The sequence below is a fragment of the Numenius arquata genome, chromosome 5 (genome assembly GCF_964106895.1).
Source record: "Numenius arquata chromosome 5, bNumArq3.hap1.1, whole genome shotgun sequence".
NCBI lineage: Eukaryota > Metazoa > Chordata > Aves > Charadriiformes > Scolopacidae > Numenius > Numenius arquata.
Window position 1 is genome coordinate 26,257,140 of NC_133580.1, and position 17,598 is coordinate 26,274,737.

Below are 17,598 nucleotides of genomic sequence, written 5' to 3' on the forward strand. Positions count from 1 at the left end.
ACCTGGGGGTTCTAATTGACAAGCGGCTGAATATGAGCCGGCAGTGTGCCCAGGTGGCCAAGAAAGCCAACGGCACCCTGGCTTGTATTAGAAATAGTGTGACCAGCAGAAGTAGGGAGGTGATTGTCCCCCTGTACTCAGCACTGGTGAGGCCACACCTGGAGTATTGTGTCCAGTTTTGGGCACCTCAATCCAAGAGAGATATCGAGGTGCTGGAGCGAGTGCAGAGGAGGGCAACGAAGCTGGGGAAGGGCCTGGAAAACAAATCATACGAAGAGCGGTTGAAGGAGCTGGGACTGTTTAGTATGAGGAAGAGGAGGCTGAGGGGAGACCTCATCACTCTCTACAACTACTTGAAAGGACACTGTAGAGAGGTTGGTGCTGGTCTCTTCGCACAGGTAATTAATGACAGAACAAGAGGGAATGGCTTCAAGCTCAACAGGGTAGGTTTAGACTGGACATTAGGAAAAAATTCTTCACAGAGAGAGTGGTCAGACACTGGAACAGGCTGCCCAGGGAGGGGGTTGAGTCACCATCCCTGGATGTGTTTAAGAGTCGTTTAGATGTGGTGTTGGGGGATATGGTGTAGGGGAGAACTTTGTAGAGTAGGGTTGATTGTTGGACTCGATGATCCCAAGGGTCTTTTCCAACTTGAATGATTCTATGATTCTATGATTAACAGCCTCCCATCCTGCAATTCATAATTCAGTCTTTTTCCTCCTTTCTTGAACAAGGCAGTGAAAACCGCTCAGTGACAGGGATGATGCTTGTGAAATTGCTGCACAGGAGCTCCTCTCACTGAAGGGCTGACAAGATACCAGCTGAGGAGAAAGCTTAATTGCATGGGCGATCAAAGGAGAATTTATGAAGACAGGGAGACTGTAAGGGGGTGTGCATAGGAGTGTGTTTTAGCAAGAGATTATAGGGGAACACGTGAGTCTGGCACACAGAAATGACAGAAATCAATGCATGAGCTAGTACAAAACAGCACGCTAACCAAAGGCATCCACAGATCAGCCTCAGCCCCTTCTTAGCTTTTACCTAAAAGAACTGTAGTCTATAAGCTGCCTTTCTCCAAACTATATGAAAAGTAGAAAAGGGAAGGTTTGTTCTTTGCAAGTGGGGAAGGAGGAGGAGGGGGGAATCTCATGAGACAACAAACACCCAGGCTGAACTACAAAAGAGATCAAAGCGATGAGCTGGAATGGGAGGAAAGGACATGGGACACTGAGACGGTGTACTCCTGGGCATGAAAACTGAAACTGAAATTGAAAAACTGAAAAATTGAAATTGAAAACTGAAAAATTATTGAGGGCCCATGCCAGCCCTTCCATGCTTTGTTGTATTGCTTACTGTCTTCCTTTTTACTCAGCTCCACCTACATCACTGGGAGTATTTGAGGAGTAAGATACCTCTAAATATGAAAAGAGGTGCCATTAAAATGGCTTATACACAGACTTGTACCATTTTAGCCCAAATCCATTGAAAACCTCATTACGTTTAAATTGACATAAACCTCTGTGCCAGTGATCCTCAGCTGATTTAATCTGCATCAATGTAAATCCAGTTTCAGTTGATTTAAGAGAGTCTAGGCAGAAATACACTGCCTTTCACAAACTGATGAGAAGACATTTTATTAAATTTGTTAAAAATTGTGCACTCAGTCTTTTCATATTCAGCTGTGGGGTTTTTGAACTTTTACCATTTTTCATTTTACAAGGCCTTACAGAGAGTGAAAACAAGTAGTTTTAGAACAGTTAGGTCAACAGCCTTTTGCTTCACCAACTGAACCTTTGTGCAACCACAGAAACCTTCACCTTTAGTGTTTTATAAAATTCTAAGGACAGAGGAGAAGCATAGTATTTCTTCTACTTACCCTACTTTGAACTCAGTATTAGTGTCCGACTAAAGCTTTTTTTTTTTTGCAAAAGGCATCTAGCTTTTAGTTGAATATACTCTTTTTTCGTAAAAATAATGAAAGCCCATCATCTAAGATGCTTACTTCAACAGTAAACCATCCTGCTTCTTGGAATCAAATTACCTCATTACAAATTTTGAGTTTCTCTGGCCTTCACTTTACAACCCTCAATTCTTGTTACATCTTTTTCTACTCAACTAAATACCTTTGCAGCTCTAAAAAGTCCAGTTCAAGTTCACAGGCCTTGCATAGACCTGCACATCCAAATGTGGGTAACACTCAAAGTTACTGATCCTCATCATAAGTACACTTTACTTCCCACAGGCAGGAGTGAGAGAAACATTTCTCAGTCTAGGAGCAAGGGTGGCACAGCTAGGATCTCTACAAACGCAGATACAGCAGCATTTTAGCATTTCAGAACTCAAGGCACACCATACACACATATACATCCTGTAGGTTTCAGGTATATTTGGCCCCAGTCCCCAAAATCCTGACCAGCAATTCAGTGGATAATGGTAAATTCCATCAAACTTTGGTGCTGGGCTACTTTCATTTCTCTTTATTCTACTTTTCCAACCACCTTCCTCTAGTAAGGGCTAGAGGCAGGCTAGGAGCTAGGAGGAGGCAGAAAGGAAGCATCCAGCAACACTGCTCTGTTCTCTGGCAGGAAGAAAAGAGGGGATTTTCAGGTATAATTGCTCTCATCTCTTCTCATGTACATGGTCCATATCTGCAGTCTGTATGTGCAAAAATTACCCTCTCTCCCACTATTTTCTCCCCTCCTCATGGATATGAAAACAAACAAAAAAAAATGGTACTAGAAGAAAGGGAGGTTGTCCTGACCATTAAGGAACTGGGCATGGCTGAGTCCTCTTGTCCTGTCACATGGTGCCCAGTGACAGGACAAGAGGTAACGGGCACAAACTTGAACATAAGAAGTTCCACCTAAACTTGAGGAGGAACTTCTTTCCTTTGAGGGTGGCAGAGCCCTGGAAGAGGCTGCCCAGGGCGGTGGTGGAGTCTCCTTCTCTGGAGACACTCAAAAGCCACCTGGACATGTTCCTGTGCAACCTGCTCTGGGTGGACCTGCTTTGGCAGGGGGGTTGGACTAGATGATCTCCAGAGGTTCCTTCCCACCCCATGTGATTCTGTGAGTCAGTTGAGAAGCCTGTCAGACTGCCTGCACAATCCCAGACAGGTCATTTAATCACTCTGTGCTTGAGTTCCCCGCTACAGTGATTATCTGGTTTACGTGGTCTGTTTATGGCCAGCTTGAAGAAGTCTAATGTTATCGAAGCTTATCTAATGTAACACTGTGAGGGCAAATGCAGTCGTGGTCTTGAATTGACACTGTGTAATGTTAAAAAGAAGATAGAAAGGTATTGCCCCTCACGGGCTGGCAGTGATAAATTATGCAGTCCTCTCCTTCCAGCCTCTCACATCTGCTATAGTTACAGTAGAACTTTAGCCCAAACACTGCTCTTATTCAGCACTGAACCTGTCAAGCCAGCCTCAGCTTTAATGCGAGATTTCATGAAAAATAAATCTGAAAATTTCTCCAAGTTGAAAGGCCTCTAACCATGCCTCCAGCCTGCTAGCTGTAATACTTACACGCTTTGTGAAATTTGTGTTTCACATCCAGAAGGGTAGATGATGGAGGTATCTGGAAAAGAAAACAAAATGCATGCAGGTTAATTTTTCTGTCTTCATCGCTCTGGGATCTCTTTTCCCCTCCTCTAATGAAGAGATGATTCAATTTGTCTGCAAGTTCCTTAGGCAACAATGAAGCAAATCAGCAAATTTGCTCTGACATGTTGATAAGTTATTAAGGATCATCCACATTTGATTTACATACTGCCTGGGCCACCTCTGCTTGGCCAATGGAAGAGTAAAATCCCAAGGGTCAGGAGGGGAAGCTGCTGGCCCCGCTTGAGGCACTAACTGCCCTCAAGATCAAACCAGTGGGAAAACTTGAAGGGTGAGCTTTAAAAGTTAGCTTCAAGCATGCTGGGCATTTCACGTCTCTTGGAGACATCAAAGGGTTTTGCTGAGGGGCCAGTAGTAAAGGTGGCAGTTTGTGGCCTTTCTGCCTAAAATGAGTTTGCTTCTGCATGCTGTTGTTCATGTGCACTGAAGAAATTCAGGTGTCACAGTGTTAGATGGCAGTCTGGAGGCCTTTTAGGCTCTATTTTATTATGTATATTGATTTCTTAATACACTTTGTACAAAGTATCTGAGAAACACAGAACTTACTGGAGCGAAAGGCTTAGAAGTGCCTGGCATTTACAAGGAGAGGCAATGGAACACTTCAGGAAGCAGTATGTTGAGCTCAAGCTCAGGGTGATCGAGGTGGCAAGAGGCAAGGGTCTAGTCGTCTTAACAAGACCATCCCTTTTAGTTGCCTGATTTAATATTCTGTATCGTTCATTTAAGCACAGGGACCGAGAAGTAAATTGAACTGTGTCTTAACCACGGGGATCTGCTTTGGCTGTAGTGAGAGACCTCATCGCCACAGTCAGACAGCAGAATGCAGAAAACCACCTTCCCCGGAAACTTAGGGCAGGTGCACAGCATAGGCTAATAGCAGTATGAAGTGGTGGGGACGTACAGCAAAATCTGAAGGAGCAGCAGAATTTCTTTGGGCCGAGGTAGAGAAACAGCCATGGCCTGGCTGGGCACTCATCACCTGGGTCACTACATCTCCAGCTTCCCTCAGCTGGAAAACTCGACGGTTTCCTGGTGTAGCCTCCTTGGCAGCTACACAGGAAACCAACAGTTCTGCTCTGCAGAAGCTTGCCTGTCTCTTCCCACCTGAAGACTTCTGTGGGGTTTTCTGGGCAATCCAATTCCAATTTCATTGCATTAGTTAGAACTTACTGAGCCTTGCTTGGATCTTGACACCATCTTTAGACTGTAGTCCCACTTCTTCCAAATGTGATTAGTGCTATTTATCTATGTATTACAGAATCACAGAATCTTCATGGTTGGAAGGGACCTTTGAGATCACCAAGTCCAGCCATACACACACACAAAAAACCCCAACAACATCAGGCACTAGAGCATGCCCTGAAGTGCCACGTCTACACATTTCTGAAATACCTCCAGGGATGGTGACTCCACCACCTCCCTGGGCAGGCTGTTCCAGTGCCTGACCACCCTCTCAGGAAAGTCATTTTTCCTAATATCTAATCTAAACCTCCCCTGCCCCAACTTCAGACCATTTCCGCTGCTCCTGTCATTATTCCCTTGGGAGAAGAGGCCAACACCCACCTCTTTACACCCTCCTTTCAGGGAGCTGTAGAGGGCAATGAGGTCCCCCCTCAGCCTCCTCCAAACTAAACATGCCCAGTTCCCTCAGCCTCTCCTCGTATGACTTGTTCTCTAAACAAGTATTGTACTTATTAGTGATATTAGTGAATTGTGACAATAGCCATGCATAAAAAAATAGAGAATGTAAGAAATTCTGCTAGTAGAGGTCCTTAACACCTTAACATGTGTTGTTTTGCTGAAAAGACTGAGTCTGGAGAAATACTCATGTAAGAAAACAAAATTGCTGACTCAAAAGCAACAAATTAGTACACAAAGAAAAGTTTTTCTCTGATATAATTTGACACGCCATGCAAATATACAATATCTGTGTCATTAGTGCTTAGGAGTAAGCCAACTAGTTTCCAGTAATAATATGAACAGGCAGAGAGCTTAATACAGGTTTCAATGATCTAAAGCTGTAAAACGATACCTGTGCTAAGCGGTACATGAAGTTCAGATTTTTCCTAGCTTTTTCTGTGGGTTTAGATGAGAACACTTTCTTTTCTACAGTTACAGAGGGTTTTACTGAGCACTGGAAAAGTCCTTATTTGTAGAAACTGAACCTCTACGTAATCCTGACTTGTTTCTCTGATGCACCTGCTCAGCGATGCCAACTTCACCCAAATCAGGGGCTGGACTCCTTGAATCCAAGGACATACTCTTTCCCCTTCCAAGGTCTGTGTAGCACCCAATCCATGTTAAACAGTACTGAGCCAGGAGAGGGACATTGCCCTTGGAATTCCTGAAGCCAGATGGGGTCCCTTTTCTTCCCAGCTACAGGGAACAATAGAAGAAGCCATCTTAACTTTCTAAATTCAAAAAGGAAAGGAAACCTTTTATCTATAGTTGTTGCACTTAAGTCATTCCACAGCATATCCAGTAGAACAGCACATCTCCCACGGTCTACAGGTGCCTTTTCTTGTAACGTGTACAAGCACTTGTGGACTTGAATATGGGAGATACAGGGGGGTGCACGTTTTCAAAACCTCTAAAAATATGTGAAATTGCTTTCTTACACGTTGTAATCTCACACCTGTGAGGTCTGGAGCCCAGAATCTGTCAGATATGGCTGCAGGTGCTGTTAGCTGGCAACAACCACACGGCACACGAGTCTGCCGACCAAAATCTGTCACGTGTCGAGGTACAGGGCAGGTGGGCAGGTTTTCAGAGATAGCATTGCCAGCTCAATCATGGATCACAGAATTGTCAGAGTTGGAAGGGACCTCTAGAGATCATCTAGTCCAACTCCCCTGCCAAAGCAGGGTTGCCCAGAGCACATCACTCAGGACTGCATCAAGGTGGGTCTTGAAGATCTCCAGAGAAGGGGACTCCACCACCTCCCTGGGCAGCCTGTTCCAGGGCTCTGGCACCCTCACCCTAAAGAAGTTTCTCCTCATATTTAAATGGAACTTCCCATGTTCCAGCTTGTGCCCTCAAGGACAGAGATGGTCTTTTCCAATGTGATGGAGGATCATCTGGTTTTCTAAACATAGTATAAGCCTCATTCCTACAGTGTCTGCATCCTAACAGGAGATCAGCATGCCAGGTTCTGGGAAAGAGGAGCCAGAGCCAACCCATGCTCCAAAGAGCTGATCATCTGATTAAGTCAAGGGAAGCTGAAAGACTGTTAAGCTGAGCACAGTCACAGAGCAGTGCTAGCTCAAAACATAGCCCGTGGCCTCCATCTCCTGCACTCCTGAGTATGTGTTGGCTTCAGGGCAGCACTGCTTTCAACCAGTGCAAAATTTCTAGTCCATCCCTTCTTAGCAATTCTGCCTCTCCATCCCTCTCCCATTTTTCAACCTGAGGCTTTCAGTGCTTTCTAACCTCCAAATCCTGCTGTGACAGCCATAGGATTCATGCCACCTAACTTTAGCTATCAACAAATTAGTCTAAGCTTGAGTTTCAGGTTTGCCAAATGAACCATTCATGTGCTTTAGGTGTTTAAAAGTTACAAAGTGCCTGCCTGGTTCTATGCTTACAATAGCCTGCTGCAGCAGGGCAACGAGATGTGAAACATCACACACCACCTCCCTGACAAAACTGGGAGGGGTGGCTGACACACCAGAAGGCTGTGCTGCCATACAGTGAGACCTGGACAGGCTGGAGAGTTGGGCAGAGAGGAACCTGATGAAATTCAACAAGGGAAAGTGTAGGGTGCTGCACCTGGGGAGGAATAACCCCCTGCACCAGGACAGGTTGGGGGCTGACCTGCTGGAGAGCAGCTCTGAGGAGAAGGACCTAGGAGTGCTGGTGGACAATAGGGTGACCATGAGCCAACAATGTGCCTTTGTGGCCAAGAAGGCCAATGGCATCCTGGGGTGCATCAGGAAGAGTGTGACCAGCAGGTCGAGGGAGGTCATCCTGCCCCTCTGCTCTGCCCTGGTGAGGCCCCATCTGGAGCACTGTGTCCAGTTCTGGGCTCCCCAGTTCAAGAAGGACAGAGAACTGCTGGAAAGGGTACAGCAGAGGGCTACAAAGATGATGAGGGGCCTGGAGCATCTCCTTTACGAGGAGAGGCTGAGGGACTTGGGTCTTTTTAGTCTGGAGAAGAGAAGACTGAGGGGGGATCTGATCAATGCTTATAAATACTTAAAGGGAGGGTGTCAAGAGGATGGGGCCGGTCTTTTCTCAGTGGTGCCCAGGGATCAGACAAGAGGAAATGGGCACAAACTTGAATATAAGAAGTTCCACCTAAACATGAGGAGGAACTTCTTTCCTTTGAGGGTGGCAGAGCCCTGGAACAGGCTGCCCAGGGAGGTGGTGGAGTCTCCTTCTCTGGAGACATTCCAAACCCACCTGGACACGTTCCTGTGCAGCCTGCTCTGGGTGGACCTGCTTTGGCAGGGGGGTTGGGCTAGATGATCTCCAGAGGTCCCTTCCAACCCCATGTGATTCTGTGATTCAGTGACATCCGAAGCTGGTGCTTGAACCGTAGAGCTGCAGCCCGAAGGGGGACTGTGCTCCATATGACACCTATGAGAGAGGCAGAGCTCATTAGCAAGAACACTGCTGTGCCTGAGTACATCCAAGCTGCTTTAGGCTGGAGCTGGTTAAATTCCTGCCAGCTGAGGCCCAGGCAGAGCATGTACTTGGTTGGTTAGTGGCAGCCTGGCATCTCTGCGTGGCACCACGCTGTATGGGTTGTGTGTGCCCCGGGGAAGGAAGGCACACATCCAGCCAGGAGGGCAGGAAGACTTTTGTTTTATGGGCCAGCTGGCTTAGAGGAGGACCCTTCCACTTGAGACAAACTACACAGATTGCGAGTTGAAAAATACTGCAAATACCTTCAGAATGGGCTATGACATAGAGGAATCGCAGTGTCCTTTCCCAGTCAGAATAATGAGGCGATAGCCACAAAGGAATGAAATACATTTTTTTATGATCTTGATAATTCTGTGTCCTTTTTGTTAAAGACCTCATAAAACAACCGGTGAAGTTATAGATTCTAATATTGATCAGTGTGAAGATGGATGCTGAGACATCAGCTTACTACTCAGAGTGTCCTCTTTGTAGACCATTAATTATCTTTTGTTCTTTTCATTGTACATCAATATAAGCTAAAGAATTGTAAGGACTGGAACAGCATCTGCTCTTACTACCCTTTGTTCTAACTGAATAAAACACCCTGGAACATTTCACTGTAATTATTAGTCTTACTCTTTTAAATTATTTCTGAAAGTGTTATAACCTTCCATTTCCTCTATTTCAGCACTTTTCAAATAGGCAAAGGGAAACCAGATGAAAGACCACCCTTGGTGTACTTAAAACAAGATGTATTTCATTGTAGAAACAACTCTTACTTGGCACACATCTATGTCTGATGGTCAAGCCAGTTTTCCCTCCAAATTCTGAACTCTCACACCAGGTTTTAAATATAGTTAACTTCCTAGTAAGTTGCTATCATGTCTAAGGTTCGAGACTACATTTTCTTCACAAAAAAAACGTTATGAAGAAATGCAGATTTTACAGGTGTTAAAACCTGTACTTTATAAGACACTTTTCATTCAGAAAAGGATGATTTAAAACCCTCAAAATGCTGTTTTTCCTATACCTTCCTAGCAAAAAGACTTTTACTTTTCCATTCAAGGCAACTTTTCATTTTTCAGGAATTCAAGAATGAAAGGACCTTCTGGCTCATCTATTCCAGTTCTGTCTTTCCTTTATGCAGCAATGCACAAAGCATCACTTTTCTTTTTAAGATTTAAAATACCATATTAGTAACTTAAGCTATGACTCAAGGAAGAGCACTAAATGGAAGATATTATGGGAACTTAATACTGCCTTTTGTGAGTGCAAGCTAATCAGATAGTTATCCGCTTTCATACCTCTTTCACATTTGTAAGTCAAGGAATTATAACAATTCTAGTGATCTGTATGTAATTGCATCACGCAGTTCTTGCAACTAAAGGATTATTTTAGGGGTTAGAGGTTAGCAGAATATCAATAAGAATTTGAATAGTAGAATTTTAGCAAATAACTGATCTTTCATTCAACATTTCCCTTTGAATGCTTTTTTCTCTTTGTGACATGTCACTACCCCTGCACTGCTGAGTCACCTGCTTTCCCACAGACAGACATTTTCCAGAATTGCAGAAATTCAGAAATTCGGCCACTCCAGGTGCTCGTTGGCCCCACATGGCCCCATCTTCCGACAGGCTACATTTGTTCAAAAGGGTGACTTCAGCTTATTTCAGCTTAGGATCTGACCCCAAAACAGATAACCAGCTAATGGGAAAGCCAGGTAATTTCCAAATTCATCACTCGACAAATAATTCATCATCACTGCTTTTGCGCCCTGTCCTTGCTTTGGGACCATGCTGTATTATTAGAAATCAGCAGCATTTCACAGAAAGTTAATCAGGAAAACTCCTGTTCTGATTGATCTCTGTGTTTTGTGAATTGGCTTCTAGATCGGATGACTTTTTCTTGTTGTTAATTTTCAAAGACGGTATTAAAAATTGGGTGCTGTTTTAATCTACTCTCCCTCAGCGTGTCCCCACGCTGCTCTCGTGTTAGCCTGGTGAAACCAGTGTGCTGGTCACGAACAAAGAGATATAAATAGATAACCCCACCAAGGAAATAACGTAGAAGCAACTACATATAGACAAGTGTTGTCAGCAACTGCACAAAGGCTTTATATGGAATTTAATATTTTACTCGGTAGACTGCAGTGAACTGCCTATCAAGCAGCTAGCTCTGATCTCAAACCAGTCTTTCCAGAAACTGGAGATATTCAGAATTATGGTTTTAGCTCAAGGCCAGTATACGTGAGTAGAGGGCTCTATCGCCTAGTAATCTCCTAGATTATTATGATGTGGTCACATGAACTTTAGCATATGGGATAATAAGAGAGGTGATTCTGCCACTTTACTCTGCTCTGGTGAGACCTCCCCTGGAGCACTGTGTGCAGGTCTGGAGCCCTCAATATAGAAAGGACATGGACCTGATAGAGCGGGTCCAGAGGAGGGCCACCAAAATGATCAGGGGGTTGGAGCACCTCTCCTATGAGGACAGACTGAGGGAGATGTGGTTGTTCAGCCTGGAGAAGAGGAGGCTCCGGGGAGACCTCATAGCGGCCTCCCAGTACCTGAGGGGGGCCTACAGGAAGGCTGGGGAGGGTCTGTTTACAAAGGCCTGCAGTGACAGGACGAGGGGCAATGGTTTTAAGTTGGAGAAGGGGAGATTTAGATTGGATATTAGGAACAAGTTCTTTACTCTGAGGGTGGTGGAACACTGGAACAGGTTGCCCAGGGAGGTGGTTGAGGCCCCTTCCCTTGAGATATTCAAGGTGAAGCTCGACGAGGCCCTGGGCAACCTGGTCTAGTTGGGGGTGTCCCTGCTGACTGCGGGGAGGTCGGACTAGATGACCTTTGGAGGTCCCTTCCAGCCTGGACCAACCTATGAATCTATGAATCTATGAATCTAATCCAACTGACTGATATTTCCAGTGACTATGGGCGAAACTATCAGAGAATACGCACACCCACCATGACTTGCCAGGTGCAGTCATGTCAATTTACACTAGCCAAGTTTGTCTCTAAAGATGTTATATTGGTTTTGTACTACTAGCTGAGTACTTATATATAAAAAAACCCAAATCTCTCCCTTTGCAAGAAATTTTCTGAAAAAGCATCAGACACCAGAAGGAGCTTTTCCTCCCTCTGCTAAAGATGAGAGTGAAAGTAAAGAGGATGCGATCCATTAGTAGATCCATTAGTAGATCCATCCCTCAATTTACAGAATTCGCCACGTTCACCTGTTTCTGAGCAAATCTGACTACAACTGGGATGCCTCCGTGCCTCCTGCCCTTTTGTTAAAGGGAACAGAGGAAGGTTGCTGTGTTCACCTTGAGAGCTTAACAGCAGAACCAGTCAGGAAGCCTCTGTCGCAACACTTTTCTGCCAGGGAAATGGAACTGTTCTGGCAAAACTCTGGATGTGTAAATTTGTATTCACTTCACATTTTAAAAATTGAATAGAAAATATGGTGTTTTTTTTTTTAACTCCTGCTTCAGGAACATGCTGAAAATTCATTTCATTGTGTTATTTTCATTTCTTTTTATTTCTCCTCGGTATGGAACTTTCATTACTTTTGCATTATTTTATGACGCATCAATCATGATAGTGTAAAATAATGTAACACATGGCTCTTATGCCACGGAAAATAACCCAATAGGATACAATATTCAAATAAACGCGCTATTAAATTGTAAAATAAATTGCACTCAAAATACAATATTTATTGTGTCATAATGGATTGAAATATTCCAAAATTAATTTGTAACGCAATCATTCACAAATTCTACCTCGTCAAAAATTCAAGACTCCTTTTTTTCAGTGTCATTTGAAACAACATTTGGGGTATGCACTTAAAAAAAAAAAAAAACAACTAATTTTGACCAATTCCTCTCAGGAAGAAAGTGAGGTTTAGGATTTTGTTTGGATTTTGATTGCCAGTCCTAGAACGGATTAAGCGTGTAGCTTAGCCATGAAATCTCTCTGAATCTGTCTTCCCTTTTCCATGAAGTGGCTGTAGAGGTTTATGTTTACTTTTTTATACCTGTGCAGACTGCTAACATATAAAATCAAGCAGCGCACCCAAGAAACTCAACCAATTCTTAGCACAGGATGGTCAAAAGCTATTTGGGGGACTGTACAAAAACAAAAAGCAAGAGTGAGATCAACCAGCTCAAAAGAAAATTCACAGGACAACCTGTATTGGCAAAACAAGTGGTTCTATGGGGTTCAGGGCTCATAAAGCTTTACTTTCTACTAATATAGAACCTCAAAGCCTTTTCTAGCTGCCCCATATTCCTTCCCTGTCTCCTGTGATGTTTCCACTGGGCAAGAAACCAGTTATGTTGGGGAGAGCAAGCAGGGAAAGATGGAGAGACAGCACGCCCCCAAGCCCCCTGTGGTCTATGAGGGGAATTATGAAGCTGAGAAGCAGAAAGGAATGGGAAATGAAGGTGACAGATGAGAACAATTAGACATCATCAGGTCAGTTAGAAATCTAAGTACTTTTCACAATAGCAGGTGCAATGAAGAGGTGCTTGCTGTGCTTCTGGTACAGGTTCTCTGACTGCCACAATTTGTTCTCTTGTAGCACAAGAGCTGTATATATATTAAAAAAGGAAAGCTTGCATTTTAAGGACTTTTTTTAAATCCAAAATTGTTTAAATGTAGGCAGATATGTTATAATAATACCATTAATGTATACTGCTAGGTATTTATAGATCTATTACTACATGGCTCAAGTATTTTGTGAAGAATCACAGGTCTGATTTCAGAAAGAACTTGAAGCGTGTTCTGATGGACCAATAAATCATGGGCAGGCGCATTTTAATCCTACAATAATGCCTGTATGAGATGCCATTATATACCTAAATTTCCATCATGGGTTGTGCTGATTAACTATTAGACTAATAAAACACCTACAGCTCCCTATGGTCTTGTATTGCTCCGGTACATTCATAAATTGCAATAATCTGTGAATTATCTTTGATGCAATACGGCAAATGTGCAGCTGGGGTAAAATGTCATATATTTGTTGGGAACGAGGACATTTTCACACTGGCTGGGAATCTGTCTCTACAGATACACTTTTGGCAATATTCACTGCTCTGATAGCAGAGCTGGCTTTTACTGTTGGCCAGAGTGGCTTCTGTTCATGAAGCACCACTGGTGTCTGAAGAATTCATTCTCTTATTTACACTGAACTTTGAATCATGCTTGAATTTTTTGGATCATTTATTATTTCACTCTTTCTTCCCTCTCAGGCTTAGACTTTTCTATCGAGTGCAAGAGATGTATAAAACCTGCCATTTACGGGCGCTCCTAGGCTTTGAAAACTAGTATCACCTGAAGCATTAGTCTTCTGTAGTAGCTTCTGTAATTCTTTAAATTATCCCTTTACAAAGGCTAAATTCCCTAAAGTTACCAGCTTCTCCCCTCTCCAGTCTCTCTCTTCTAGGTAAATCAGTCCATTTCTCCAGGTATTCCACATAAAAAGCCATATTGAAACAGGAATGGTGACAGCAAAGAGCAAGCAGAAATTAGTCTGTCTAGTTGCCTCTTTTCATCTGAAACTATCTGTAGCTACATTGACATTAAAATGATGTGAATTTCTAGTACAGCAAGAAGAAATTAGTGTAATGCATTGCTTCAACAGGATTTGAATATGTTTACCTACTTTACCACGTGTGACTAACAACCGAGGAAGAAAATACTACTGTCATCACGTCCAGCACTGGGGGGTAGGCCTAAGATTCAATTCTTATGGGCAAGAAAATGCATAGACTTTGTGTTTGTAAATACATTTGTACAATACATTACAATACAATACAATATTTTCTTGCTGTGCCTCACAGCGGGGACTAGATCCCCCTTATGCTGGACGCTGTGAAAACATACAGTAAAAGACTCAAGATGCCATGAAAACCTCCATCCTAAAGGAAGTAGAACAGAGGACTTTGACAGCAATAAGCCTACGTCCAGATGGTTTTGTGTCCGTGTTTCTTCATCCATATGGCTGTGGGGATCCCTAGTTTGTGGGACTCAGCATCAACGAACGTGTGGTCTTACCACAGAACCCCCTCCTTCAACATAGCCAGTTATTCAGTCCCTTTGGGCATATTTGGCATCAAGGCAGGACACCTCTAATGATAGATTGCTTGAACGAGAAGGATGATGATCTTAAAAATCCTATGCACGAAATGAGGCTGCTGTGGAAGTGCACAGATTCTTCTCATTCTCCGCAAGGAAGAACATAGAGTCCTATGAAGTGAAATATTGTAATTGAAAGACTTAGGGGAAAAAAAAAGACTATACAAGGTAATGAAAATATTCATCTCTTTCCTGGGAAAGGACTTCTTTGCTATACTTCCCTAGAGAGAAGCAAATGAGGTCAGTCTGATGTAAAAGGCAATGTCCTGGTGCTGCAAAGAGTTTCTTTGCAGAATTTCATTGCCTACTTTAATGGTTGCATTTGCTCACCTAAAATGAATGTCTAACCTCCAAGTGATGATGTGAGAAGTTATTTTTATTTGCTAGAGATGACTATGCAAAAGAGAGCTGATGAGGACTGTTCTTCTTGGCTGCTCACTTTCTGTGACAGAGCTGCAACCCACAGGCGAAAGGAATAGATTTCTGATGCTGGAGATACCATTTCTGCATGTATCTGATTTTGCTGTCACGCCAGTGTGAATCATGCCAGTTAAGCCATAACATGCAGATACAAGGACACTATTGTTTTAAGTGCTTTACAAACAAAAATGCTTGTGAACTGCTTCAGAGACAGGTAAGCCTTCCAGAGTAATCAGAATAAGCCTTAATTCATCTTTGGCAAAAGATGTATTAGTACATATGCTGTGTAATATTTAACAGCAAGAAGAGTTGTATATATAAGTCACTGCATTGGTGCATGGACTTGTGTTATGTTGGGACGACTGAAATGTGTAACAAAAGAACAGGCCCTACAGAGGGGTCCTGTGATTTAAGAAAAATAACAATCACGGAATCACAGAATTGTCAGAGTTGGAAGGGACCTCTAGAGATCATTTAGTCCAACTCCCCTGCCAAAGCAGGGTTGCCCAGAGCACATTACTCAGGACTGCATCAAGGTGGGTCTTGAAGATCTCCAGAGGAGGGGACTCCACCATCTCCCTGGGCAGCCTGTTCCAGGGCTCTGGCACCCTCACCGGAAAGAAGTTCTTCCTCATATTTGAGTGGAACCTCCTATGTTCCAGCTTGTGCCCGTTGCCCCTCATCCTGTCACTGGCAACCACTGAAAAGAGTCTGGCTCCATCATCCTTCAACCCACCCTTTAGGTACTTTTAAACATAGATAAGGTGTCCCCTCAGCCTTCTCTTCTCCAGGCTAAAGAGTCCCAGCTCTCTCAGCCTTTCCTCATAAGGGAGATGCTCCAATCCCTCAATCATCTTAGGTGCCCTACGTTGGACTCTCTCCAGTAGTTCCCTGTCTCTCTTGAACTGGGGAGCCCAGAACTGGACACAGTATTCCAGTTGTGGCCTCACCAGTGCAGAGTAGAGGGGGAGAATGACCTCCCTCGACCTACTGGCCACACTCTTCCCCATGCAGCCCAGGATTCCATTGGCCCTCTTGGCAACAAGGGCACATTGCTGGCTCATGGAAAGTTTGCTATCCACCAGGACTCCCAGATCCTTCTCCTCAGTAGTGCTTTCCAGAAGATCCACCCCTAACCTATATGTTCACATGACTTTCATTGCAGGCATTGCATGGCATGTCTACGCTCACAAACATATAGTTTAATGTCCCTACAATATATATCGTTAACCACAAACATTTAACTATCACTAACTGGGTTTTGACTATCACTAACTTGGGTTTTCCAAAGAGGTTTCAGTGGGAGAGGGCACTGAATGCTTGCAGGGCTGGTTTAAGGAACAGTAGGAAAGTAGCTTCCATCATCTTTGCAGGACACCAAGAGAGGAGACTCTTTCCCACATGCTTTAGGAAGCAAACCCTCTTCTGTCAGCCCTAAGAGGTTTTCTGGAAAGAGGAGGACCGCTGTATAGCAGACAAAACCTGATTTTGCACCTCTGCGTATAGCTTAACTTGCAAAATCACATAGCGTGAAACTCCTGAGCTCCGAGGCTTTTGATGGGAAAAAGCTTTCTTTGCTGGTTTCCCCAAAGGTGATTTATTCTGTAAAAACTATATTGTGTAACGCTTTCTGCCTTAAAAGCAACTCATGCAAAATTAATTGTGTTGCCTTATGTTTGGGGGAAAATACAGTTTACTACAGGTTAATTTGAAGAAAAAAAAAATTATACAATGAATGCTATAGCAGAAACAGTTGTAAGTTCTCTTAACAGCATTTATAAATCAAATCACTGTACATTGATAACTTTAACCTACATCAGGCTTTTGAAATAATGTACAAGTAAAACAGGTTTTGAGTAGCTATGTATTTTTCATAAGATGTGGCTGATGATGAAAAATGTGGATTATTTGTTAAAAAATACAAAAAGGAATTATTTTCTTTCATTTTTAAGACTTGATGAATTTTGCATGTTCTGTTGTTTTCTATCTTTTTGGAAGTAATATGGGAGCCAAAATCCTTAGACATTTTGGGACTCTTTTTCTTGAAATATTTTCTTGAAAATATTTCTAACACAAAATCACTAATTACGTGGCCTCTCCTCTTTACAGACAGACAGGAATTTCATCCATAGAAATTAATAAATTGTGAGGAAAAAAAGGGATGTGATCATCTAGGCTCACCAGTGTTGGTTTACACTGGCCAAAGAAGAGATTAATTCCTTGCTGAATACTTCTTTCACTCCTTGAGCAAGAAACCTGGACAACTCATGTTTCAACTGCAGAACATCTTGAAAAACTGCAGCACTGATTTGCATGTTGTAGAGACCGAAGGTTTACCCGCAAGATGCCCAACTGTTACTTATCACCGCTCGATTGACTGTCAAAATATGGGCAGAACTTCTTGGCTAAATTTGCCCAGTTGTGTCTTTCAGCCACCACCTCTTGTAAGGCCTTTGCCTGCTTGGGTAAACACCTCTCACCTTTCTGAGGTAAACACCTCAGCAGCCCTGAGGAGAAGGACTTGGGGGTGTTGATGGATGAGAAGCTCAACATGAGCCGGCAATGTGCACTGGCAGCTCAGGAAGCCAACCGCATCCTGGGCTGCATCAAGAGAAGTGTGGCCAGCAGGTCGAGGGAGGTGATTTTGCCCCTCTACTCTGCGCTCGTGAGACCCCACCTGGAATCCTGTGTCCAGCTCTGGAGTCCTCAACACAGGAAGGACATGGACCTGTTGGAGCGGGTCCAGCAGAGGGCCACAAAGATGATCAGAGGGATGGAGCACCT

General features: G+C 43.5%; 1 protein-coding gene across 1 annotated transcript in view; it reads right to left on the reverse strand.

Moving 5' to 3' along the window:
• TECRL (trans-2,3-enoyl-CoA reductase like) overlaps positions 1-17,598 on the reverse strand; it is an 84,917-nt gene that overhangs the window by 62,956 nt on the left and 4,363 nt on the right. Inside the window, exon 2 of the mRNA XM_074148234.1 lies at positions 3,530-3,581. Coding sequence (XP_074004335.1) covers positions 3,530-3,581 — 52 coding nt within the window. The remainder of the gene's footprint in view (positions 1-3,529; positions 3,582-17,598) is intronic.